The 27280-nt window shown below is 37.9% G+C and overlaps 1 protein-coding gene across 2 annotated transcripts in view; it reads right to left on the bottom strand.

Annotated features, from left to right (window-relative positions):
* The window catches only part of PDZRN4 (PDZ domain containing ring finger 4), a gene marked incomplete at its 5' end in the record, with an annotated part of 372669 nt that overhangs the window by 65224 nt on the left and 280165 nt on the right, over positions 1 to 27280 (bottom strand). For both annotated transcript variants that reach the window (XM_082666647.1, XM_082666648.1), the window contains one exon: positions 3489 to 3745. In XM_082666647.1, the coding sequence (XP_082522773.1) occupies positions 3489 to 3745 (257 nt within the window). The remainder of the gene's footprint in view (positions 1 to 3488; positions 3746 to 27280) is intronic.

Below are 27280 nucleotides of genomic sequence, written 5' to 3'. Positions count from 1 at the left end.
CATTCTGTGAAGGGGCAGATGTGCGACCTCCCCCCGCCGTGGTGCTATATCGATACTCTGGCCTCCTTCCATTCCATCGAATGGACTTGATCCATGCATCGGTGTGTGGCATTTGAGACTGAAGTCTACCCGAAGGTGGGTATTTTATAACAAAGTACTTCCAATTTCCTAATTACAGCCTCAAACCGGTTCTGAAGTCTGATTTTAAACGCGCAGTCGGACCTCTGTGTCCTTGGGTTCTGCATCCGAGTATTCAACCAACCGTGGATCAAAAAATCGAATTTTTAGTTTTATTTCCAACCTTGAGGCTATCCCAGCTACCTCGCAGCAGCCATGAGACGACCCAGTGGATAGATGAATGTAAAGACAGGCATTTCCAGATGTGGTGGGCTCTGTACTGGGACAGTGGGGGGAAGAAGTGCGGTACCACGTGATTCTGGTGAGTGTGGGGCAGGGGCCTGCTGACTGCGAGGGGCACTTCAGGAGGAAGGAGGATGAAGGCCGTGGTGCCGTGGTAGGAGTGATGCTCTGCCTCCTCGACGTAAATGGTGCTGTGTATGCCAACCTCCCACCACCCTCTGTCTCTCTGTTAAGCAACTTAATCCTGGCATGGACAAATAAAGTTGTTATCTGTACCCCCCTCCCCCCCCAAAAAATCGAATCTGAGGTTGGTTGAATCCTTGCATGCGGAACCCGTGGATGTGCAGGTAGGGTGGGCACTGTGTTTTTCAGATTGTAAATCGTACTCACATTGCCCCCATTTCTTAAGATTTCCTTCCTCTTTCTCCCTCATAACCCACATCTTTCCCTCTTTGATAAAAGGCATGTCCACAAATATTAAAGAACGTTCATGGTGATAACTCACTGGAAACTCCTATAAGCCACAGATTTGCATAATCCCTTTAGAAAATTTCTCAGGACAAGGAGAACTGATGGAGTGAAGGGAATGAAGAGGACCCAAGGCATTGTATATTACTTCTACGTATCCTTTAACTTTGGGGAAATGGTTTTCATAATTTATAGAAGTCCTTTCAAATTGCTATATGCCATGATAGAGACACTATACATTATACAATATGAAAGCTAAGCACAGTTGAACAGCAAAGGGCATGAGGTCCTCTATAAGTATTTCCAAGTCAGTGAAAAGGCCTAAGTGAAATTAACCAAGTTGGTTTCAGGTGAGACCTCTAAGCCCAGCCATTTTGGACATTATGAACAAACTGGAGTTAGTGGCATAAATTAGTCCTCTCATTACTAGCTGAAATGCCAGAGAGATTCATCCTGGTGCCCTCACACAGTCAGTGTAAATATTCTACCAGCCTCTTCTCACTATACTCTAATATTCTCTGATTTTCATGCAAATAGCAAAAGCAGTACAGTTAGTATCTTGCTTGCCGGTCTAACAGGTGAACCCTCCTAGCTTAAAGCTGGACTGGCTTTTTTTTTTTAACTTTTTATTTTATATTGGAGTGTAGTTGATTAACAATGTTGTGTTAGTTTCAGGTGTACAGCAAAGTGATTCAATTATAAATATACGTGTATCTATTCTTTTTCAAATTCTTTTCCCATTTAGGTTGTTACATAGTATAAGGAGAGTTCCCTGTTGAGAAGCCCATTTGGGCTGGTAAAACATCAGAGCCTGCTGTTTGGGGCATCTGATGTGTTTCCCTGGTCTTTGACTTAGTAAGTAGGAAGCCCTGCTGTGAAGAACACCTTATTAATTCAGTAAACATTTACCAAGTATCTACCAGATGCCAGGCCCTATGCCAATGGCTGGAAATCGGTTGGTGTCTTTTTAATTGGGTAGAGCAGCAAAGTGGGAATTTTAATATAGTGAGATAATTAAGGGAAAAATAGAGACACTATGAGAGTACCTACTACAGTCCTAAGAAGTCTGCTAGAAGAGGTTACCTTTCAGCTATGATCTGCAGGACTTGGGAAGAGGACACAGCGTACTGTTTAAGGGAGTGGGCAGTGGAGTCAGACCTCTTGGGCCCAGGAGCCTGGCCCTATCGCTTCCTTGCTGTATGACCTTGCCGATTACTTAACATTTGCTTCCTCATCTGTGACATGGAGATGATAATAATATAATGTACTCTCTCAGAATGTTGTTATGAGGAGTAAATGAATTAATAATTGTAAAACACTTGGAATATTCCCTAAAACATGTTAAGTTAGCAAATAAATGTTAACTATTATTCATTCAAGAAAGTATTTATTGGATGGCTACTCTGTGGCACACTCTACTAATGAATATTGTATATTTGTTTGCTTGTGTATTTTTCATCTCCACTGTAGAATATAAGCTCCAGGAGGCAGTGGCTTTATCTTTTGTTCCCAGTTTTATGCCCAGTACCTAGTTCCAGTACCTGACACAAGGGGCTATTTAATAAGTAAGGGATAGATGACTAGAATCGTAGGTCAGACAAACAGAGTCCCTGCCCTCCTGGAACTTGAAGTTTCAAAAAGTGGTTTCCAAAGCATGGCTGCACATTAAAATTGCCTAGGGAAATTTCTGAAAAATTCTAATGCCTGGGTTTTGGCCTGAGGTGGGATTGATCTGGGCATTGCATTGATACTGCTTTTCAATGTTCCCAGGTGATTCTAATGTACACGTATGAACCACAGAGTTGGACTTAACAGAAGCCACTAAAGGGCAGGCGGGTGTCAGGACCAAGTGTACATTTTACTAAATGGAGCATGGATTGCAGTAGGCAATGAAAATGCAGGCTAAAGAGACTACTGCTCTTATAAATCAAGCTCTCAATAATGTTTGAATATTTGCTTAAAAGTTCACAGAACAAAGTGTGTGGAGCAAAACAAACTTCCAAAGCTGCAAGCTTTGAATAATAGCATTATTTGAATAAACTATCTCTAACTGCCTTTAACTCAGGTAAAAATTGAAAAGAAATATTCCTTTAATAATTCCTTATTTTGTAGCTCTATACTTCTTCTTGGACAGCCAGGATCTTTGGTTCACGTCTCAATATATCAGGTAATTGCTTCATTTGGAGAACTGCACTTTAATAAATTTCCTAGCTTCTCCTTTAAAGAAGAGAAAAGCAAAAGAGAAAGAGAGAGACGACACACAGAGAAGAATATAGTGCCAACATGCCACTTCTGGGTCTGTCTTAACAAGGTTTTTGGCAGCTTCGGTGAGAAAAGCTATTTCCCTGACCAGTTCTCATGAGCTGTGTGAGGCTTGTGTTGACTGGAAATATGAAGATGAACTAATCAGAGCCAGACTTTTTCACTCAGCATCTCAGCAAGTATGATTCCTGAGCTGAAACAACCGTGCAGGTCAGGAAAAGTAAGCAGGACAGCTGAGAACTAATTGGATGGAGACACAGTCACAGACACTTTCCAAACAGAACTGAGAGCTTGTCTCCATAATTGTCAACTTGCTACAGTGACTGTTTCTTCCCAACACCTACTTTCAATGACGAATGACAACAAATAGGGCTTTGGGAGAAATGACAGAAAAATACCTGTCTGAGAGCAGAAATGGACAGATGTCGGGCACTGGAGGGGTGGGTGGCCTAAGTTTGGCCAGGGCCATGATATGTTCAAAGGTGATGTCCGTCTGGGTGCTGGCGTTCACGAGCCGCACTTCTGGGGCCGTCCCATAGGCTGGTTTACTGAGAGGTGTTCGCCTTAGCACCTGGACCACAATGGGCTCCTTGGCATTTCGAAAAGCTTCCACTGCCTCTTCATGGGTGGCCTTTGAGAGATCCTTCCCATTGACCTGCAAGATAAAAGGACATTGTTCATCTCAGAGGAAAGAACAGAGAGGCTGTCATGATAGATTAAAAAAAGGTGGGCAGGGGAGACTTAAACCAGCTCTGCTAAGAATTTTGTAAAGGAATATTTAATCAGACATTGACATTTATTGAACTCTTCATCAGCAGGAGAAAGTGAAGGAGACTAGGAAAACAGTTATTTCTTATACCTTTAGCAAGCACATCGTCAGAATTATTAGTAAAGATTTCAAAACTTAAACAGCACACAAACTTCAGCAAATGTTCAAAATCTTCAGCTAGGTAGAAATGTTAAGTATATCCTTTTTAAAAAATGATCTATCAATCTCTTGGTGGTATTTTCAATATTTAATCAGTCTTACTGACTTGAAATCGAATTTGGGGGGATATTGTCAAATTTCTTTCATATTCATCATTTTAATCCAAGACCAGATTATTGCTCATGTGCATATTATCCTAAATCCTTGCTATTCAAAGTGTGGTCCATAGGCCAGCAGCATAAGAGATTAGAAATACGGAATCCCTGGCCCTATCCCAGACCTACTAAATGAGAACTGGCATTTCAACAAGATTCCAGCTGATTTATATGCACAAGAAAGTAGCACTGCTCTAAAACACCTCTGAGTGAGCATACCATGTCCCTTGCCTCCTTGTCTGTTTCCATTTATACCAGTTTATGACTCTCCAGTGTAGCCCTGGACATAACAGAGGAAGAGGTGATGTTTGTCTTTGCCCTCCATCACTGCTTCTCAGTTGGGCCAACCATTGGCATTTGGGAGATAAAAATTTTTCTTTTAGTGATGATACTCTCCCACACCTGCTTATGTAGGGCCATTGATGTTCCCCCACATTTGTGGCACCCAAAACAGCCACACTCTTTTCTGATCACCCTCTTGAGAGACACTATAGAGACTGCTCTCAAATTGTCATCAATTTATTCCCCTAAAATGGGTCCTGATAGCACAGCCTCTTAGTGGAAGTTGTGTTTTCATAAAGGACTACAGAATCCTGAAAGAACTTCACAACTCCCACCTGCAATGAATCAATAATATTGGCTTTTGCAAATAGGAAGACATACGTGGGAGTACAGTACTGTGCTCAAAACCCCTGAAATTATACCATTTCTAGACAACTAAACTACCCGCCTGTTGGCGAGGCTCTGATAACTGCTATGCTCCAGTAAGTCCTTAGAGATCCCTGGGTGCCTTCAAAAGAATCAAAGGGAATCACTGAGTTGCAGCCAGAGAGCGATTGGCTGACATTCAAATGAGCACATTTTCTCTCCCTGAGTAGACAAAGAACATGTGCGTGCTCAAAGCAAATGTGGGGCATTTGGGGGTAAATGATACAATGTCAGGTAGAAATCATCATGTCATGTAGAGATGGGCTTAATGACCTGGAGGAGCTAATTTGCTCAATCGACCCTGAAAGAGTTAATGTGCCTTCAGAAATTGAGCAATTAAGTTTCCTCACCAGCACCATATGACCCAGTACAGTTCTCGAATAACTAGTAAGAAACATCAGTTTGAGATTTGGGTGTGTACCTACCAATGTGCACGCTCACTAATCTGTGCATTCACTCTCTCATTCTTTTCTCCACGAACTAAACTTAAACATTCCCACTGAGTTTTCTTTGGCACAACCTTGGAATGGCTTGATGACTTTGGGCGCACAGGAGGATGTGAACGCGGGACACCTACTGACCAGCATTCACTCCTTGAGCTGCTGTTGGATGACAGGCACTCTGGGCTGAGGCCACCACTCCTGAGGACCTGCAGTCAGCAAATGATAAGAGAAGTTCCAGGATGGAAAAGCACAACCTAAAATCTGGCCTCTCATGATGAATAGCGTCATCCTCTGTGTCTCATATTGTGGTCAGTATTTATAAATTCCAGGGTTATGGAAGATGATCCAGTGGTAGATAATACTGCTCTGTCAGTATCTATGTGTTAAGGAAGAATTGCCCTTTTGTCCACACGTTTCCTGCTTCATGGTGTCCCTTTAACTTAGTGAATATTTACTCGTACAAGATTTCATACCCTTCCTTCTCTGAAAAGAACTCCTGGTCACAATCTGTTATCAACTATTTAAAATCTACTGGAATTATGTCAATAATGTTACCTTTTCCTATAAACCTTGCATCTGAAGTAACTCTTTTAACAATGGCAGAATGAAAGAAGACAGAGCCCTGTTTTCTTTTTTTTTTTTTTTGCACTACGCAGGCCTCTCACTGTTGTGGCCTCTCCCGTTGTGGAGCACAGGCTCCGGATGCGCAGGCTCAGCGGCCATGGCTCACGGGCCCAGACGCTCTGTGGCATGTGGGATCTTCCCGGACCGGGGCATGAACCCGCGTCCCCTGCATCGGCAGGTGGACTCTCAACCACTGCGCCACCAGGGAAGCCCGACAGAGCCCTTTTTGAAGGAACTTCAAGCAATATCTGAGGGTAAAGGGAAAATAATTTGTGGCCATGGTTTCTTCCAGTCAAACATTAAATCCTACTAATGCATAAATTGTGTGTCATTAAATAACGAACAGACAAATGCCATTATTCTATTTCTTCCCCAAGGTGGCTCAGTACCTTGTCTACAATCTAGTCTTGATATTCCTTTGTTTCTTATTTGTTTTAGTGATCTTCAAAGCAAGAATAATTTTTAAAAAGTGAGTTCCTTACTGATAATGATTATTTATTTTATGTTCCAATAAGGTAAATAAGATTATTTTTGCAAAGTTCAGAAAAGTATAAAAATTTCTGCAGAAATATAAAAATTGCTGGAGAGTATTTTAGGCTGTGAAATTATTAGTTCTTATTGCAATGCTTAGTATATGCAGATGTTAGCTTTCATACAGCAAGATCAATAGCTATTGATTCTAAGAACTGTACATTCATTCATTTACAATCATGGCATTTATATGCAAATTTCTTTTTTTTTCCTTTAAGATAATCAAATACAGTCTTAAAAAAGGACAGTCAATATAATCTGAAGTATCTTACTTCCCCATTGGGAACGCTCTTTTCTTCCAGTTATCATGCAGCTGACCTCTATTTTCATAAGCTATTTAATATCTCTCGAAGTAAAGAAGTCTATGACCTTTAAAGGCTCTGCTGCCCCATATGATCCCTTAGAAAATGTAAGCACTGATGATACAAAACACTTTTTTTTTTCACTTCACTTGAAGTTCATCAACATACTGTTAGCCTACCAAAAGGTTACCCTTTTATAAATTATGCCTTTCACAACAGAAAAAAGATTAGCTTTAATTGGGATTTTCTGGCAGTTGCTTTGCTCAGTTATCATCAGTTTCAGATAGGGAGAAGAATAATGTTGGAAGAATACCTGAGGTTTTAAACCTATAGAAAAATTCTGTAGTAAACTAACAAATAAATGACTAGCAAAACTTTGTGTTTTTTTCCAAATGGTTAGATCCTAAACCAACAAGGTATTTGGTATTTCATGGTGCCATATCCTTATCATTCTATTTATTTTCCATCATATTCTCTCCATCCCTCCCTTTACTCCTCCTTCCCTCTTCCTTCCTCTCTGCCTCAGTCTTGGTTTTGTATGGACAACATATGTGAAATGAAACTGGAGAAGGAGAAGCCGTCTATTAAATGTGTTCCAGTTAATACAGGTAGTTAAGAGTGTCGATCCAAACTGTTCTAGGTGCCTAGTAAACAGAAGGAAGCAGAAGTGCTGGAAGTTGATTTTCAGGAGAAAAAAACTGGATGAAGACTGTTGGGAGCAAAATCCATGGGAGGAAATGAAAGGTAATTTGAAAATTAAAAAAGATATACCAATGTATTATGGGGTGTGCTTTGAAGGGTACATGTGGAAGGGTTTCAAGAAGCCTGGTGATTTGATTTAAGCAGGGTGTAGAGAACAAGACCTTTTTCTAAAGTGGTTGCTAAATGGAATGAGTGAGAGGTTAGAGCATCATAATAAACAAGAGAAGCATATGAGATAATTCCCTCTATTACTCTAACATCTGGCTTTTTGAGAACTGTGGCCCAAACTGATTTGGTTCTAAAGCCACCTAGCAACTAGAGTATAACTGAAAAGACTCATGGGATTGCTGTTTGATAAGAGGCTTGTGGCCCCAGAGTGGGGTGACTGGACTCTGAAATGGTGATTAAGTTACCTGATTTGAGGTAAATGAGAAATCAGGCACATTATTGATAAAGAGGTTATCAGAATTGGTAACAGCATAAAAGAGGAAAGGAAGATGCCAATGATAGAAGTTGAGGAGAAATAGAGACGTGGTTATCCTCATTAAAGACTGGATTTGGGATTGGAAGCAAGTGGAAAGAGTAACCTTAATCATGCCAAACTTGAAGCACTTCTAAGATATTCAGATAAACTAACAAATAAATGGATGATAAGTGACTAAAAGAAGAACCAATCATGGGAAGCCATTTCCAGAGAAGGTCTTCCTCTCACTCCTGCACTTACTTTATCAACTTAGTTGATAAGTTGAAAAATATACACATTTTTACTGCTATGAAAAAAGTGTCTTGTTTCTAAAAAATTATTTTCCATTTTATTGATAGAGAAAAGTGAATAGGAGAAAACCAGTAACTTCAGCAATTAATGCAAAAAAAGTATGAATACATTTGTTGTGGCAGATGGGCTAATTAATCCATAAGCAACTTGTGAATGTTAAGTAAAGAATATAGCTTTTCATATGTAAACCAAATCATAGCATCATTTGATGAAGCTTCTGTTTAATGAACAATCAATTTACCCTTTGGGATAAACTGCAAAATCTGGGCTACTTGTCAACAACCTCCCCAGTGTGACTGGTGGCCTCAGCTTGGATATGAACTCCTCTACTTGGACTAGTCCTCCAAATCCACACACATGCAAAATTTTCTTGAGTATCAGAAAGAAAACAGGCTTTTCACTTTTCCTTTTGTAGTGCGAACAAGTGCATAAATGACCAAGTCACCCTGGTGAGGTTCCATTTCCAGAGTCAGCTGTTTGGGATGATTAGGGTTTCCAAACCTCTGTGCCTCTTGTAAAAAATAAGGGTGTTTAAGCATCTCTGCCTTTCATGGGAGAATACATATGGGAATACTCAATAGAAGAAGTATAGAATACCAAGGATTATGTACAATTTCAAGTTGAGAATAAGAAGCATAACACACTTGAATATTGTTTTTTAATGCTTATAAAATGTTATTGTTTCATTCATTCATTTATTTTCAGCTTTATGGAGGTATAGATAACAAAATTCTACGATATTTAACATGTACATGGTGATGATTTGATATATGTATATATTGTGAAAGGATTCCAACAACTAGTTATTAACACATCTATCACTTCAATTAATTACTTAAGTTTATTTAAGTGAGAACATTTACGTTCTACTCGTTTAGCAAATTTCCATTCTATAATACAGTGTTATCAACTACAGTCCCATGTTTTACATTAGAGCTTCGGACCTGAGTATTGTAATTTTGATTGGACATGACAGTTTACAAGAACTCTCATCCTCATGAATAACTGTGAAATTAATTTTGATTAGAGTCCCTATGTGAATGCTGATCAAATTCTCTACTTGATAATTACAAAGGTGTTGTAAAAACATGGCCTAATAACAGTTTATATAAGGAAGAAGCAATATTTAAATTGCTACTAAAATGTTTGGTATGAAAGGAATTTAAAATACTCTGAACTCTATATTCATGAAAACACTTGTCATATACAAACTATAAAACAATTTTAAGGAATTAAAGCATATTGCTTTTTTCTAAACTTGGTATGCTTGATTCTAGGTGGACATCTGTTATGTAAGTTGAGGACAGCACAGCATAAAAAATATTTATAGTAAAAAGAACTCACAGAATAGGAATTGTGCAAAATGTTGTGAAGACAACCTGGTGAGAGATTGACTAAAATTAATTTTGACCATTTTAAAAACATTATCAATGAACAAAACAATCACTGGTAGGTTTGTGATGATCACATAATTTTAGAAGTTGAGAACATAAGAAATGTTAGATTTTATTAAACCAAAAAGTCTGTGTAGTTCAGTGTTCTTTTGACAGTGCTGTTACTAGATTTTGGGAAGAGAATATGGTAATTCTCACACAGGATCTAATGAGCAGACTTATTCAGAAGTGATCCTGGGGCTCCTTCTGGCTTGTCTGGACTGCAGGGTTGGTAGCTTCATTTTCCTGGTGTGTGGGGTGTTGCAGCTTCCCTTGAGCTCCAAAGGCCCTCAGTGCTGCGTCGCTGGCTTTCCCAGAAAACTGGAAATAACTGACTTCTAACTCAGACAGCCTGAACCTTCTGTGTTTCCTTACTGAAAGTGTGCCTATAAGAGAACAACAGTGGGGTGGGGTCCCTCCACTGGAATACAGACCCAATGCATGTCCAACAGTTTCAGGTCCCCTCTGTGCTGCTGACTCCTGATTTGCATGTTCCCCCAATAGAGACTGTAACCTAACCTATAACTCGTGACATTGTAGGATTTGCCCTTATGGACCCTGTGTGACATAATACACATTTACAACCTAAAGAATTGAATTTATTCAAAATGCTTCCATATGTAACATTAATGAATTGCAGACTTCAATGAGATATTTAAAAAGCCTAATATTAGGTTTAGTTAATTGATTGTGACACTGTGAGGTCACTATGGTAGGACAGTATGGTGTTTCCTGGTCCCTTTCATAGTACATTTTGATGGCGAGGTGTTCCCAAATGCAAGCAAGACTCATCTTCAATTTTTCTTATTAAGATGTTATAGACCATTATTTGTGAATTTGTCAGAGCCGTTCTTGAACCAATTTATAATTTTGGTTATAGGAAATCTTGGGGATGCATCTTTCATAATTGCTTTTCCCCCTATAATCTTTTCTCTGTCTTAATTTTGTATCCCTTCTTCTGTATTTTGTTTCTGTCTTTATTCTCATTGCCACACTTCTCTTCCAAGCTTTCCTGTTTGGAATTTAACAAATCAAATCTGAAGAGTGTCTTTCTATAAAAATTATTCCTGTTTTTAAGGAACAGGTTATGATAGTTTTGATTCTTACTGGGGGAAATAAATTAAAATATATACAACATAGTTTTATTTACCTCATTATAAATGAATTTATTTTCCCTCCCCTTAATGAAAGAAATGGAAGCTTCTCCTCTTTGGCATATGAGATGGTGTTTCTTGGTTTGTCCCTGAGATCCACAGTCTACTCTTTTTCTACCCAGCTCTGTATACCCTGGGATGCTGATAACCATACTCCGTGTCACCAGACTCCCTTACTTTACGTCTTTTGTTTGGTTTGACCAATAGTAGGAGAGGTAATGTTCTGTCTTTATCCAGCCCCTCCCCACCTGTCTTTCAGGATGGCAGCTCTTGCCAGGTTTGGTTCGCACCCTGGCTTACATTCCACCTTCATGTCTGCAGGTAGTAAGGGGTTCTCTTTCTATTGCTACTCTCTGTGTTTTTTCTCTTAGCTCTGCTCATATCTCTGTAAGTGTTCCTTCATACAGCCTTCTTCAATGAAACCCTTTGAGTGTGTCTTCTGTCTCCTTCTGACTAACTAGACATGAAACTCCTCTGATTTAAACAATAACAACAACAAAAATATGGTAAAAGCAAAATTTACCACCTTTGCAAATTAACTTTACTATCAAAATGAGTTGCATTGAAAAATACAATTTCTGGTTTCTCAGATTCAGCAAAAGTCACACATTTTTAAGGGAGAACTAAAAATGTAACTTTTATTGAGATCATATAGCAGATGTAAAGTATTTGTATATTATATGTATACAGTTATTTTGTAGACAGTCCCTCAGTTTGGCTTTGTCTAGTGTTGCTTCTTGATTAGAGGCATGTTGTATACTTTTGTCAGCAAGGCCCAGAAGTGTCTTTCTCCGTCTATTCTATCGGGAAGCAATGGATTTTCCCTTTTTTAAAACATTGTTATTGGAGTACAGTTGATTTACAATGTTGTATTAGTTTCAGGTGTACAGCAAAGTGAATCAGTTATACATATACATGTATCCACTCTTAGATTCTTTTCTCATATAGGCCATTACAAAGTATGGAGTTCCCTGTGCTATACAGTAGGTCCTTATTAGTTATCTATTATTTATATAGTAGTGTATATATGTCTATCCTAATCTTCCAGTTTATTCCTCCCCAAACTTACCCCCTGGTAAACATGTTTTTTTTCTACATCTGTAACTCTATTTCTGTTTTGTAGATAAGTTCATTAGTACCCTTTTTTTAGATTCCACATTATTGGGGATATTAACCTTTATGACTTGATGAGACAGAGAGAGGGAGCAAGAGATGGGGTGGGGAGGAGAGGAGGGAGAGAGAAAAAGTACACATAAGAAGTTAATGTTAAATTTTAAAATGTTAAAATTCTAGGTGAATGGTATTTGAGAATTCTTTGTACTACTCATAACTTTTTGATGAGACTGAAGTTACGTGAAAATAAAATGTCTCAAAATATTGTTATTAGCTACAAATGGATTTATGCTATAATCATTTAGAGTTAGCAAATAAGAAACTGATGGATACCTAGCTTCCTACAGTTTGTTTCTGTATTTGCATATCTTTAAGAGGAATAAATTCTTGCTCTGAACTGAATGTCTTTTTTCTTGGGCACACACACACAGACACACACACACCCCTACAGCGAAAAACACAGATTGCTATCACCAACTTTATCATTGTCATAACAATTCATCTACTGAGTATCACCCGAAATCCTGTTCTCCTCCAAGCTGAGCTATTTAAAAAGATAGATGACTGCCTTCTGGCTAATTGTAGGAGTTCTTTCATTACTATAAAAAGACTATATCTCAAGTGACTCTATAAGCAGTGAATAATGACTTGAAGTCTCTGGAGAAGAGTCCACTGATGAAATGGTAGGATAACAACTACTTACTGACCTTTTACTTCCTAAGATAATACTAAGCTGATGTAGTTGATTATTAATAAACCTATCAATTGAGCTTTGACACATCAGATCCAAGTATGTCAAACTTAATGAGAAATTCTGTTGGAGACATAAAATTTCCTGCAGCAGGCCTAAGGGTGTAAAGACATAAGGCATATATGGGGCAAAAGCTGTTAAAATGAACTCAAATTGTTTCATTGGGTAGAAACTTCATTGTAATTAAATGACCCAGATTTTCTTTAAAAATTACTATAAATAGCATCAGCAACTGAGGATTCGAACAGAGCTCTTCATCTTTCATGTTCCCTGAACACGAGAAAATGTGCTCTTAGTGCTTGGACAAGATCTCTTGGTCCCATTTTTGTGATGAGAGCATATATGGATATCAAGAACATAACTTTGGGTCTCAGCCACACTAGCACAGTGCCAAAGAAGTTCGAAAAATAACTATTAGTGAAATGAAAGGAATATTAGTGCTCTACATAGTTACTAATGAGGGATGAAATAGTGAATTATTTGTAACAGGGCATCAGTCATGACAACATCAAAGATGCTGAGGACATCTTCACTGGAGGTTTGCTGTCCCCTACCTGTAAGAGTGGTCTAATGCTTAGCTATTTAAATGCTTCTGTGAAACAAATATTAAATGACAAGAAGCTGACCGTTTTGTCTAGTAATGTAGTTTAAGGGCCCCAAACATGCTTGGCACGTACTTGACACTCAAAAAATGTGTTAAATAAATTTTCATATATTTCTCTATCAAGATTCATGTTAAAAGAAATGTGACTGGATTTGTCATTAAAGTTACTTGTGTTTATGTGCAAACTACATGCCTCTCACTGCCCAGTTCTACTTTGTAGCCCAGTTATCCATATTATTCCTTTTACTTAAATCTACCGTAAAAATGGATTTGAGTGACAAGGAAAGGCATCAACTGCTCTGCTCAAGATACCCACCCACCATTCAGTGTTATAGTACAAAAGAACAAGGACGTGGGAATCATTCAGGACTGGGGTCTGAACATAGTTCTCAATATCAGTTGTGTGGCTTTGAGTAGGTTATGTAAACTCTCTGAGCCTCAGTTAATTCATCTGGAACAGGAGATGATAATACCCACTCAGAGAGTGGTGGATGGGATCACAAAAATAATACAGCTAAGGCAGCTGACATGCTATGATGTGGATTCATGCTTCCTTCCTTCCCTCCCTTCCTTCCTGAGTAACTCTTGAGTGACAGAGACCAGGTGATTCTCTGGGGATAGAAGATAATGCCTGTGCTTAAAGGCCTGGCAGCGATAATAACAATACTACCGGTTAGCACTGAGCATTCCTCACAAAATGCCAGGAGCTGAGCAAAGTCCTTGGCCTTTACTATCTTGTTCACACCCAAGAACAATTGTGTGAGGTAAGAACTTTATCCCCAACTGAAAGCTGTGGAAGCTGAAGAGCAGAAGGTATAAGGAAAGGCACCTGCTCTCACAATCTGCTAGGACAAAACAACATATACATCTGTAATTGTAAGCAAACTTGTAAAGAGCTGCCATAAAGGTACTAATAGAGTGCTGTGGAAGCTCCGAGGGCCAACTATACTTGGGAGTATTGTGATTTGACTCCAGGACTTGACATTTGGGGTGGTCTTAAAAGATGCAGAGTTTCGTAAGTTGCAAAGATGAGAGTAAGGAAGGGAATCCCAGGGCAAAAGTGTAAACGAGAAAGTGCTCTGGGAACCGGTAAGAGATCTGGTGTGACTGAGTACAGAGGCATTTGGCTAAATGCAGGACAAAGAGGCTGGAAAGGAGGCTTTGACAAGATCCCAGTGTCTTCAATGGGCCATGGCGAGGTATTTGTTTTAGACAACACCTTTCATCTGAAAGGTAGCATGGTCTCATTTGGGTTTGGGGATGGTAACTCTGAAGTCTATGGTGAGAAGTAACTAAATGAAAGCAAGAAAACCACTTAGGAAGTTACTTGGAGAGAATGATCAGTGCCTGAATCAAAATGAGGACAGTGTGGATGGTCCAAATGAAGGAGGATGGATAGGGCTGTAAAATGGTACTCTGATACTCTCATTCATGCATATTCCAATGGGACCTATCAGAGTGGCAGATTTTCTACTCTAATTGACTAAATCTACCCTGTAAAGAAATACAAGCTGTAGAAGTTGATTTTTTAAGTATTAAATGTATAAAGGCATTCTAAGTAGATGTTGTTCATCTCCTATGGACTTATATTTTCAGTGATTATTGTAGAAATCAAAAACTACTCTTCCAATGTTCTGAAACTGCCTTTCTGCTTAGTACCCACCTAGCAAAGTGGGTAACTTTCTCACTATAAACACCACATGCACTCTCTTTCTCTCTCTCTCTCTCACACACACACTCATATAAACTCACAAACTCACACACATACAAACACTTTTATACTTTCTACGGTCCTCCACCTGAATCATTTATAGCTTTGTGTGGGATATAAACTTAGAAAGATATTTTACCCAAGTGGATATATAGGAGTTTTAGAACATGGGGATTAACACAAGAAAGTAGAACTTGCATGATATATAACTTCCTCTTCACTACCAGTGTCTCTAACCTAGTGCTTGGAAGATGAAAGGTTTTTCATACCAGTTTGAAAGGATAGGACAAAAATCTGAACAAACAGCCATCACCCTATTAGGAGCGGGAGGTTTAAATCATTTTCAGCAATCAATTCTGCCATTTGAATTCATTCTGACACTTGTTGAGCTCAACTGATGACATGAAACTACGGTAAAAAGGGAATTTCCCCAGGGAAATTCACAAGCTTTTATATCCACAAGTAAAGCCACCTGAATTTGTGCCCATAACCTCCCTAACACCATGCTTCCAAATTCCTCAAATTCAAGAACTTTGAAAAGTAATATTTTGTTCTATATTTATAAAAAAATAGATAGCTGCCTGAGGCAGAAGATGAAGTAAATGCATTTAAAATAGCAACGGATACTATTTTATATAAAATAGCTGGAATTTGCCCCGGTAATTTCATTAACTTCGTTGTCTCTATGTGTACCTTGAAATGGATAATAAAGATAATAACAATAATAAAAATTTGTTGAGTGCTTACTGTGTACCACATACTCCACTCAGTACTCTCTGCTCCTAGAGGTGAAGGAATTATTATTAAACTCATCCTCTAGATAAAGAAACTAAACTTTAACAGCTTAAGCAATTTCCACAAGATCACATAGTTCCTGAGTGAAAAAAAAATCCCAAGATTTTTCTTAAAATTCCTATTAATTCTTTTTACACATCAATAGAAGTACAGAGGCTCTAAAAACTGGACAAGAGGATTGGTGGGTTTATTCTATTTTCTTTTAGTAAATAATTCATAAGACTACAATTAAGTAATCAACTGTAGGCAGTCACGGGTGTAGATAATTGTCTCAACATCTGTCCCTAGGACAAGAAAACTCCAGTTGAACAGTGAAAAAATGTTTCTGTAAAATAAATAGTTTAGACGAGATGCTATTCAAAGACCTTCACAGTCCTAAGAAAATCTATAAAAGTATACATAAGCATGAATATGCACTATTCTTATGCAACACTGAAGTCATTTAAAACTTTGTTCAAAAGAACCCCCCACCCATTTGTTTTCTATAAGTGAATCAAGTAAAGCTCAGACATGAAGGTGACTCAAGGACCCGTCAATCTGCCATTGAACTTTTACCTTGAGAGGCCCAGTTCAAGGCTCAGCCTCCCACAGGTGTGACACAGTTTTGTTACTCCCTCACAGCAGTTCAGTGGCCCACTGAGGTGTGATGATAAAGTTGCCAGAGAAAAGATCACCTGGGTTCTCTTGTGTTTTTACCTCAGTGGACATATCACAAGAAGTGGTTCAAACAGAAAGAACTTCTCCAAAACAGCAGCTGGACTGTATGAAAAACTGTAACCAACTCAAGGCTTTGGGTCTCTCTAACGGCATGCATGTAAAATTAGACAACGGTATTTGGGGGCATTTTTTGAAAACTGTGTTTTACACGACCTTATCTCTCCTTCAGGAAGCGAATAAGACTGAGGACCAGAGCGAATGTAATTGCAGATAGAGTCATTATATTCTTAAATTTAACCTGCCACAAACATTTTTCTGTACTAACAGTGTTGATTTTTATTTTTCTCTGTTTGGAAGAGTGGGGGAGACGGGCATATTTTTGTAATTTTAGTTCCTTCAAACAATTAACATATGTACGATTTTCAAATAATTTTCAGCAGATAAAACAATCCTGCCAAGGCCTGGTAAAAAGCTCTCCATTGTTCCATGTCTGCACAAATTACACTTCATCTCCAATGATTTTATGTACATTTAATCACTAAAGATTAATTACATGGCATACGGAAACCAGTGAAACACTGAAAAGATAACTTCAGTCTAAGGGCACATGCAACTAACTTGTGGCTTTTTTAAACAATTTTAATTAAAAGTACTAGAAGAATCATCGGGCTGAAAATATTAGGAGCTCTGGGATGGATGAGCTTAGCATAGCTAATTAATTGTATATTTAATCAAAGCAGCCTTTGGCTGTAATTAATAATCTATTTTCCTCTGGTAATAAATATTGTAGTTCTGTAAAAACAGAGTTTATAATTTCCAGAATGCCATATGCACAGAAGAGTGGGACAGAAACAAGCATTTCCACACCAGCTTTCGAGCTGAGCTTGATTTTGTTTATTTAGAGAGGATGCTGTCTATATCTCTTTCATTCGTTTTAAATGTCATCTTGCAGTAGCAGCTTACAAATAGCTATCCCAGAGTGATTTGGTCATTTCAAAGGTGTAAAGAATAATCCAAAAGGAGTGACTAGTAGAATGTTAAATGAAGTCTGATTTTTCTTGCACCACAAAGATCTCATATTTGAGAGAATTTGAAGTAGTTCCATTTTAATATGACTGCTAGGATGGGGAAACAGCATTAAACAGTTCCTTCCCTTCGTTTCCTTTTAAATGGCAGAGCGGGACTCAGAGATTTCTACCACCTGCATCCCGGTAAAATGCTCAAATCACAGAGCCAAGTTGAAACACCCTTTCCTTATGATAGATTTTACTCTGAGTACCACACACACACACACACAGACACACACACAAACACACACACTCCTCTCTGCTCTTCAAGATTCCCTGCTAAGCATAGTATATTTTTGTTCTTATGACCCTTTCATTAATTTGGGGGAGAGAAACTCTCTAATAGTCACATGCTTTTCATATGATCTAAGATTTCTTTCTTCTTTTCTTCTTGCAAGCGAGATATAAATTCCAAGAGTTTTGCATAAGTAAGGAGATAACATAAAAATTAATCTTAGGGCTTCCCTGGTGGTGCAGTGGTTGGGAGTCTGCCTGCCGATGCAGGGGACATGGGTTCGTGCCCCGGTCTGGGAGGATCCCACATGCCGCGGAGTGGCTGGGCCTGTGAGCCGTGGCCGCTGGACCTGCGCGTCCGGAGCCTGTGCTTCGCAACAGGAGAGGCCACAACAGTGAGAGGCCCGCGTACGGCAAAAAAAAAAAAAAAAAAAAATTAATCTTAGATGATGGGTTTTTCCTATCTTTTAAGATGCTTTAATATGTGAAAATTAACTATTATTGTTTCATATTTTTAAGATTTTAATGGTAGCATGTAGGAGTTATGGGTGGTTGAATAAATAAATCTTTAACTTAAAAAGCATCTTTTAACATCATGAAGAACACACAAATACTGATACAATTGCTTGATACACTAATCAATTCATAGCATACATTCCATTTTTCTGGGGGTTATGTGGTTTTCATATGAATATGTATGAATGAAACAGATATGAATTAGATAATTAAAATTATATCAAGTGAAAATATCTTTATTCAGTCTATAGTGGGCATTAATAAACATCTAGGAACCAGACCAAGAGAATAAAGTGCAGAGGTAAAAAATTGCTGGTCGCCCGAAGGCCACCATTAATATCATATGATCAAAAGTAGCTCTTATTAAATACATGAAGATGTCTTCAGGGCCTAATCAGTTCATAATATAACATGCAATTTCTAAAGAGAACAAAAGTGTTAAAGACAATTTTAAAGAACTGCACAGGTAGCCTTTTCCTTTTAGAATTAGGACTAGTTGGTGACTCATGACACAGGCTCTCCCAATGTCCCACTAAAATTATCCATGAAGCAACAGGGGAAAATAGTTCACTTGGAGAGTGAAAGGCAGCATTATTCACTATTACTTTATTTGCCTCAATTTTCCCTTACTGATTGAACCAACTTTCTCTGAGGATTCATATGGCCCTGGGATAACTTAGGCATGTGGTGTGTATGTGTGTGTGAGTGAGCGTGTGTGTGTGTATGAGTTACGAGTTACCCACTGGACACTCAGAAAAGTAAAGTGGCAGATGTGCTGCGCCATCTGGAGAGCAACCTCAAAGATTCCAGCAACACCCACACTCACCCTGGAATACTCTGTGCCCCTCACAGTACAAAAGCCTACTCTGCTCTGTCCTGTTGGAACCCTCAGAAGATTTTCTAATAACTCAGACCTGAGGTTATGTACTATTAGGGTTGAGAAGATGAAACTGAAGAAAAGCAATTCCACCAAGAGGTAGATGGTAGGAATTTCTTGAAATGTGTGGGGAAATTCGCAAAACAGAAGTTCAAAGTAGAGGATCATAGAGGACAGACAATCCTAAAGACAGGGTCCTCAGGTGAACTCATGAGAGGATGCTCCTGTGGGACTTTAACATCTTTTTTTTAAGACTATATAAAGATGCCATATTTAAAAGTAGTCTTCATTTTATGTGTATTTGTCATAAGTTATTTACTTTTCTTTAAACCTTCTTGTCCTAAGAAGAGAGAAAGGGAAGAGAAAGGGAGGAAAGAGTGAAAGCAAGAGAGAATGAGAAAGAGAGAGGGAGAGGCCTGAGCCATACTTACATACTTAGCTTTTCTTTACGTCCAATGCTGCACATGACATCCTTGTAAAGAAGGGAAAGTACTATTTCCCTAACCCTAACCCTAACCCTAACCCTAACCGTAACCCAGAGAAAGTACTATTTTGAGGGTTTAGGTTGCTTAAACAGTACATGACAAGATATTCATCAATGTGCCATTATAATGCACAAAGGCAAAGTAAAGTAAAGGGAAAATGTATGACTGTTCAGCCCTAAGTTTGATTCCAAGCTTTGCCCCTTGGCAGGTGTGTCACTTCAGGTTGATCATATGACTTTTGCAAACTTTGGTTTACCCATCTATATAACTGGGGAGAATAATGCTGATCTCTAAAAGTTATGACAAAGTAATGAGAAAATAAATGAAACAACCAGTATGTGAGATAGAGTAGGAATTCAACAAAATATGGAAATTATTTATATTATTTTCTTATCTGCATGGCATTCAAAAGGGTTCTCTATCCAATGTTTATCAGAGAGTGATAATTATGGCACATTTAGATATGTTGAGAAAGCATGCTCCAGAGATTTTTGGATGGTAAAAATTTAAAGGAGTAAAATGTTATACAGAGAGAGAGCATTGGATTAGTGGTCAGAAGACCTGAATCCTTATTCTAGACTATTTGTTACCAATGTACACTTGGAAAGTCACTTATGCCCTCAAAACCTCAGTTCATCGTAAGTTTCAAATACATGTGAAGTCAGTACAGATAAGTTAGTGCCTGATATTTGCAATCTATTTAGCAATTTATAAGTTAATTGCCTCACCAATATTCATCTCCCTACTCACAGGAGATTTAAAGATGATCCGCATCTTAAATCGGAGGTAAATATTGGTTTAATTGATTTTTGCCAAGGTCATACAACAAGTGGTAAAGCTGGGATTAAAGCCTGGGCTGGCTCTCAGCATTCTTGTTATGCCACCACGAGGCATCTCTCCTTCATTCTCAACCTGTTGCCTGGATTAGTTAATTAATCCCTGTACAGCATATAGGAAATGGTTGTTAATTTAAATCCAAATATTACATTCCTAGCAAAACTGCTTATCAAATAAGGCAATGAAAACAAGAAGAGAGATTTTATTATTGATTTCCTAGTTCTGATAAGTATTTCTGAGTTAACTAGAAACCAGAGCACGGAACTATTGGCTGAACTGGGCCCTTGTGAAATGTACAATTTGATAACTTTTAGAAAGCCGAGGATCACGGTCAACTGATGTCACCATGACATTTTTACTAATTTCCTAAACTTATCAAATGACAGCTTCAGAAAGTTAAGAGTTCTGTTTAGAAGAAAAATCTCTGTAAGATATCCAAAGTTTATGAAGTCTAAGTCTTTCAAAATAAAGTAAAATAACAAATTTAGTTTAAAGAATGGCGAGTTGACTTCCTCTTGTTGCTTAAACAGTGAGTAAACTGATAAGATTCCAAACATGGAGGTAAGTTCCATTCACATCTACTGCTCCATTACCCCTGCAATTACTTTAATACAGGAAGCATGAGAGGAGCAGCTGGTGGAAATGATTTCCCAGGTGACTGGATTGCTGAATAGCACAATCGCCTTTAGACTGGGCTTTCTCAACAGTGGTGCTGCTGGCATTTCAGACTGGGGAATTCTTCCTTGTGGAAGCTTTCTTGTGCCTTAAAGATAATGAGCAGAATCCCCATCTTCTACCTACTAGATGCTAGTAGCCTCACCCCTCCCACCACCACCCCACACACACCATCAATTGTGACAACCAAAAATGTCTCCTAGAGGGTGAGATCATGCCCAGTTGTAAGCTTCGTTTTAATGACACTTTATTCCATTAAGGTTGAAGAATGCTGGCTCTAATAGACACCTGGGTTTATTATAAGAATGTTGAAACACTGCTTAACATAGAAGTTGAAGGGCAGAAATTATCCTCTAGTTCATGGATTTTAAAAATTTTATAATTATATATAGTCATATTTTAAGGGGAAAAATTGACCTGGAAAATACTTGAGTAAAATAGCAAGCAACAGTACTTATAAAAAGGTCTCTGGGACTTCCCTGGTGTTCCAGTGGTTTAGACTCTGTTCTTCCACTGCAGGGGGCATGGGTTTGATGATCTCTGGTCAGGGATGTTTCACATGCCATGCCATGGAGCCCCCAAAAAAGGGGGGGTCTCATTATGTTTCTTTTTTTTCTGCCAGTCAAGAAAAGTTAAATGTGATTGTCAGGGTTCTTTCATCAAGGTGTTGTCCTGGTATAGAGACCCGGAAGTTGTCACTTGTCCATCAGCTACTATATGTTGGATTCTTTGAGTTATCATTAAAGTGGTAAGACCACTCTTTGTTGATGATGGCCATATGACAAGGATTAAGATGACAAGGATCCCTGCATTCCAGGTGACCTGCAATATTTATTCCAACAAATATTGTGTTTCAATAATTTTTCATTACAGATTTTATTTTCTATACTTTATTCAATGTATAATTTCCTGTAAACTTAAGTTTTCCACATCCTCCCCAAGTAGTGAGGCCCACATATGCTTGTAATATGCACCCTAATAAATAATAGCTTAAGCATTGTTAATATGAATTGAAAAATTGTTTGAGATTCCATGTACTCTTTTTAGAAATGCTCTGCTCCACATTGATTATCTGAACACTTCATGGCATTGCTGACCTGGGACAGGATTTAGGATGCTGGATAAAGAAACGTGGAAGGGATAACAGAATGTACTTTTGCAGGACTAAAAGCCTGTGAAGCATTACCAGATTAACAATAATACCTGGTAACATTTACTATGGAAATAGTAGTTAACTATTTGGAGCCCTTGACATAACTATGTACTGTTTTTTTGGATGCTAATGGAAAGAAACATAGCTGACTCATTTCTTATTCATTCATTCATATATAAGGCATTTCTTTTTAGATTTAAAAAGACTGCATACATATGTATTTTCTAAAAGGCTACAAAAGTCAATTATTATGTTTACCCAACAAGGAACAACTTTTTCAACTTTAGAACTCCAATTTGAGAAAACTCTCACCTCTCAGCTAGGAGACATTTTCCATCTTACCTCATTAGGGTGGTTGAGCATGATATAGAAAAGGGTGATCAAGTGTGACAAAACCTGTGCTCTGTCTACACTAGTTGCTTTCACTATAATTTTAATTGTTAGATATCAGAGCTTCAAATATTTCTACTAGATATCAAGAGACAAGCCTTATAAATTAAAGAATATTGTTGGTATATAACCAAACATGTAAACAGATATTTTGCATAATTAGCTAATTTTTGGAGACCAGCATATTTTTAGAGTTTACAATATTAAACAATTTAATACGTATAGTTGACGTTCCCTGCTTATAGTCTTTCAAGTTCTAGGCCTATTTAGAGTCAGTTACAGTAGAATAGAAGGCAAATGATGTTATTAAAACTCAAAGCTAACAATTATAATTTAAAATATAATTAGATGTTGAGACCTTTCTAGTGTGTAATGTTATGCTCCTGTCACAGCACTGGGAATACTAATTAAAATGAAAAATTAGAAAATAATTTTCCTGAGTCTGTGATTAGTTTCCTCTTCCTTTTTTTTTCCCTTCAATTTTCATTCATGAATTCACACAAAAAAAATTACTGACCACCTGCCACGTGCTAGACAGTTTTAGGCACTGAGGTAATATAAATGAACAAGTCAGACAAAATCCCTGACCTCATGGAGTTGACATTTTAATGAAACAAGCATACAATAAATATAATAAATACTTCATCTATTTGTTAAGTGCTATGAAAAAACAATTATCTGTTACTTGCTAAGCAGAAAATAGAGCAGCATGAGGAGAATTGAGAGTGGGAGAGGGGAGTTGTAATTTTTCTTTTTGTGGTCCATGTAGGTCTCATTGAGGTGCTGACGTTTGATCAGAGACCTAATTAAAAGAAAAAGGAATGCTCATATGTCTATCTGGAGGAACTTGAGGAGAAAAACAGCCATTCCAAAGGCCCAGAGGAGGAAGCGTTCTGTGCATCTGTGGGCAGCAGAGAGGAAAGGAGGCTGGAGAAGAGTGAGTGGGGAGAGGAGTGATGGCTGAACTCACAGTAACTGGACACATACTAGTCCACTGTATGGATGTGGCTTTGACTATTGGTTGTCTATCCGGGAAAGCTTTCTCCACTTTTCTTACTTTGGTTTCTTTACCCTATTTTCATTCTCCACTTTCCCATCTTAGTCAGTCTACCGCCTTCATTCTCTGTCATCATGCATATTCTCCCAGCTGTTGCCTTTTCCTCTTATTGCCATTTCTCTTGCCATCTCCCGGTGGACTGTACACACAAATAATGAGGCCTCATTCATTCATCTCTTACTCTGTGTCCAGCATGATGCATTAGACACAATCTTGTTTAATTCAATTTTTACAATTACTCTTTTAGATTACTGCACCTAAATGTTACATATTTCTGCTTATGTTGCATAAAAAGATTCATAAGCAATAGGATTTGAACCTCAGTTGGGTTGATTCCAACTCTAAGATGTTTATCCTGTTTTTTCTGGCTTTTCTATCCCCAACTCAATTCAATAAGTATTTCAAACAGTGGATTTAACAGAATAGGAGTCTTATCAAATTTATTTTTCAGTGTTAGAAGAGGCCTTGGAAGTCATACTGTCTAACCTCCCCTCAGTATCTGAATCTCTTTTATAGCATCTATACCAAATGGTCATCTAGGCTGTATAGGAAAACTTTTGGCAATAAAGTATCAAAATGTTTTAAAAATAACACTATGTTATAACATAGGTCCATGTTATTCCATTGTTTTGCCTTACATAAAACTGGAAACTATTGGCTGTGATTTTTCACATATTAATATTGAAAAGTTCCCGTTGTCTTTTAGTTTTCTCTTCTTTCTTCTAAATGGTATTTCGTCTTAGTTTATCTCATTAAGTGTTACATTTGAAAAATATTTTAGGTATATTCTGGTTAAATTTTGTTTTTGAGGTTAAGTTGTAGCCAAGGCAGACATAGAGATGGTTAAGCTGCCTTGCCTCTAATTATATTTCAAAATAAACACAAATAGTAATGTAGGAAACAGGTGGCAGTAAAAATAGTAACACTTCCAGTGAGTCCTGGCATTCTGGGAATTTCCTGGCATGTCATTTCCGTACTGGAATGAACACACAGGAATAGTCCATCTCAAGGATCTAGTCATCTCACGATAAGTAAGGGGTTCAGGCTGTCTGATTTGGCTTGTGCCCAGGACAGGATAATGCAAGTGCTGCCTGACCAGAGATAGGCTTCTTCCGGCTCCTCCTGTAGCCTCTTCTGCCATGGTGCCTGACATTCTTCTTTCTCCTTATCCTCCCCGCCCCCAACTCCAATTAAAAAATAAAAACAACACACGTTTTATCTGGGAATAGTAACAGATTAACATTCACTGCACTTTACTGTAGATGAGTTAATCAGGCCAACTTGTGTCAACGTTACGATTTTAAGAAAACTGGGTCCAGAGCAAGTATATTTTTCTAGGAAGAGGTTGGGGTTGGAGAGGGGGGCAATTTTTGAAGCTTGATATGGATGATTAGGGAGTCAGACTGGGGAGCATGGAAGAGACCAGTCATAGAGGCCAGAGGGAGGTTGCGGTTTGAATGAACACAAAAAGTCAGTGGGTGGACTGGTGTGTAGGCACACCTGACCTACCGCATGCGAGTAAAGTACTAATGTGTTCTCAAAGAATATTTGGACCCGAAACATCACCTTAAGAGTTAGGAAACAGAATCATAAGGGCTAAGTGAGTAGTGCAAAGTCACAGTTTGTAGCAAATTTGGGGAACTGAAATCTATCTGGTCTTTGGACTCCTTGGCTTGGTCAGGGTTATATTAGGTGAGATGAAAATAGGGAAAATAATAATTTTAATAGCTCACATTCATTTAGCACTTACTAGTCACCAAATGTTGAATATTCTCCTCATATGTATTCAGCATGTAATCTAGCAAAACTACAATGAGATATCACCTCACACAGGTAAGAATGGCCATCATCAAAAAGTCTACAAAAAATAAATGCTGGAGAGGTTGTGGAGAAAAGGGAACCCTCCTACACTGTTGGTAGGAATGTAGACTGGTACAGGCACTATGGAGAACAGTATGGAGGGTCCTAAAAAAACTAAAAATAGACCTACCATGTGATCCTGCAATCCCACTCCTGGACATATATCCAGAGAAAACCATGGTTCAAAAGGATACATGCACCCCAATGTTCATTGCAGCACTATTTACAATAGCCAGGACATAGAAGCAACCTAAGTGTCCATCAACAGATGAATGGATAAAGAAGATGTGATATATATATATATATATATATATATATATATATATATATATATGGTGAAATATTACTCAGCCATTAAAAAGAATTAAATAATGCCATTTGCAGCAACCTGGATGGACCTGGAGATTATCATACTAAGTGAGGTAAGTCAGACAGAGAAAAACAAATATCATATGATATCGCTTATATGTAGAATCTTAAAAAAATGATACAAATGAACTTATTTTGATAGAAATGAACTTATTTACAAAACAGAAACAGACTCACAGACTTAGAGAATGAACTTATGGTTACCAAAGGGGAAAGGTGGGGGGAGGGAGGGATAAATTGGGAGTTTGGGATTGACATATACACATTACTATATTTAAAATAGGTGACCAACAAGGACCTACTGTACAGCACAGGGAATTCTGCTCAATATTCTGTAATAACTTAAATGGGGAAAGAATTTGAAAAAGAATAGATATATGCATATGTTCAACTGAATCACTTTGCTGTACACCTGAAACTAACACAACATTGTAAATCAACTATATTCCCACATAAAATAAAAATTAAAAAAAAACTCATTGTGGTAGAATGACCCCTCTATTATACTATTTGAATGGGTGAGAAACAAATGGAGTGATTTTAAGTGGCTGATCTCAAGTCACACAGCTAGTTCATGAAGAGTCAGGTTTTGAACAAAAATTCTTAATTACTGTACTGAAATGAGAAAAGGCACTGACATTTACAATATCAAGTTAGTCAATTGGTTGTAGTGGGAAGAAGCCAGCACATAAATGACCTCTTCAGTCCTGCAATTTTGATTAAGGTAGGTTCAGGTTCAAAAGTTCACATGGATTTGCTTTGATCCTTTAGGATTATGTATTTCCAAATATATCTTCTCAATTTCACATTATGATAGAGCAAGAAAACTCAGTTGTGAGGAATAGCACTCCTTCAGTTTTGCTATAGGACACTTAAAAGTCATCTATATAATGCAGATCACTCTTCCATTTCTTTTACAAATAAGTTGTTGAACTTTTTTGATGGGCCTAACAGGAAGAGCAGGATCTTACCCATAAACTCTTAACATATTTTCAGCTATTTAGCTACTTTAAAAAATGCATTTTTTTTCAGAGTGGGATGCAGAATAAAACTTAAAAGAAAAAAAATAAGCACAAAAAATTTAGATGAAAATAATACAAGTTCAAATGACAAACGAAGAGGGTTTCATTTGCATAAATGTAACGTGCATACTACTGGATCCTGAATAAGTCACAAAGAATTTCTACTTGATTGGTTGTTTATTTTTTTCCTTTGAGAGGGAAGGTCAGAGCAAAGGTTAGATATTTCAATAAGCTGCCCAAGAACCTTTGAAAGAATAAATGA

This window comes from Grampus griseus, assembly GCF_964374135.1.
Source record: "Grampus griseus genome assembly, chromosome: 11".
Lineage (NCBI taxonomy): Eukaryota > Metazoa > Chordata > Mammalia > Artiodactyla > Delphinidae > Grampus > Grampus griseus.
The sequence above is the reverse complement of the archived record's forward strand: the minus strand, read 5'-3'. Positions and strand labels throughout refer to the sequence as shown.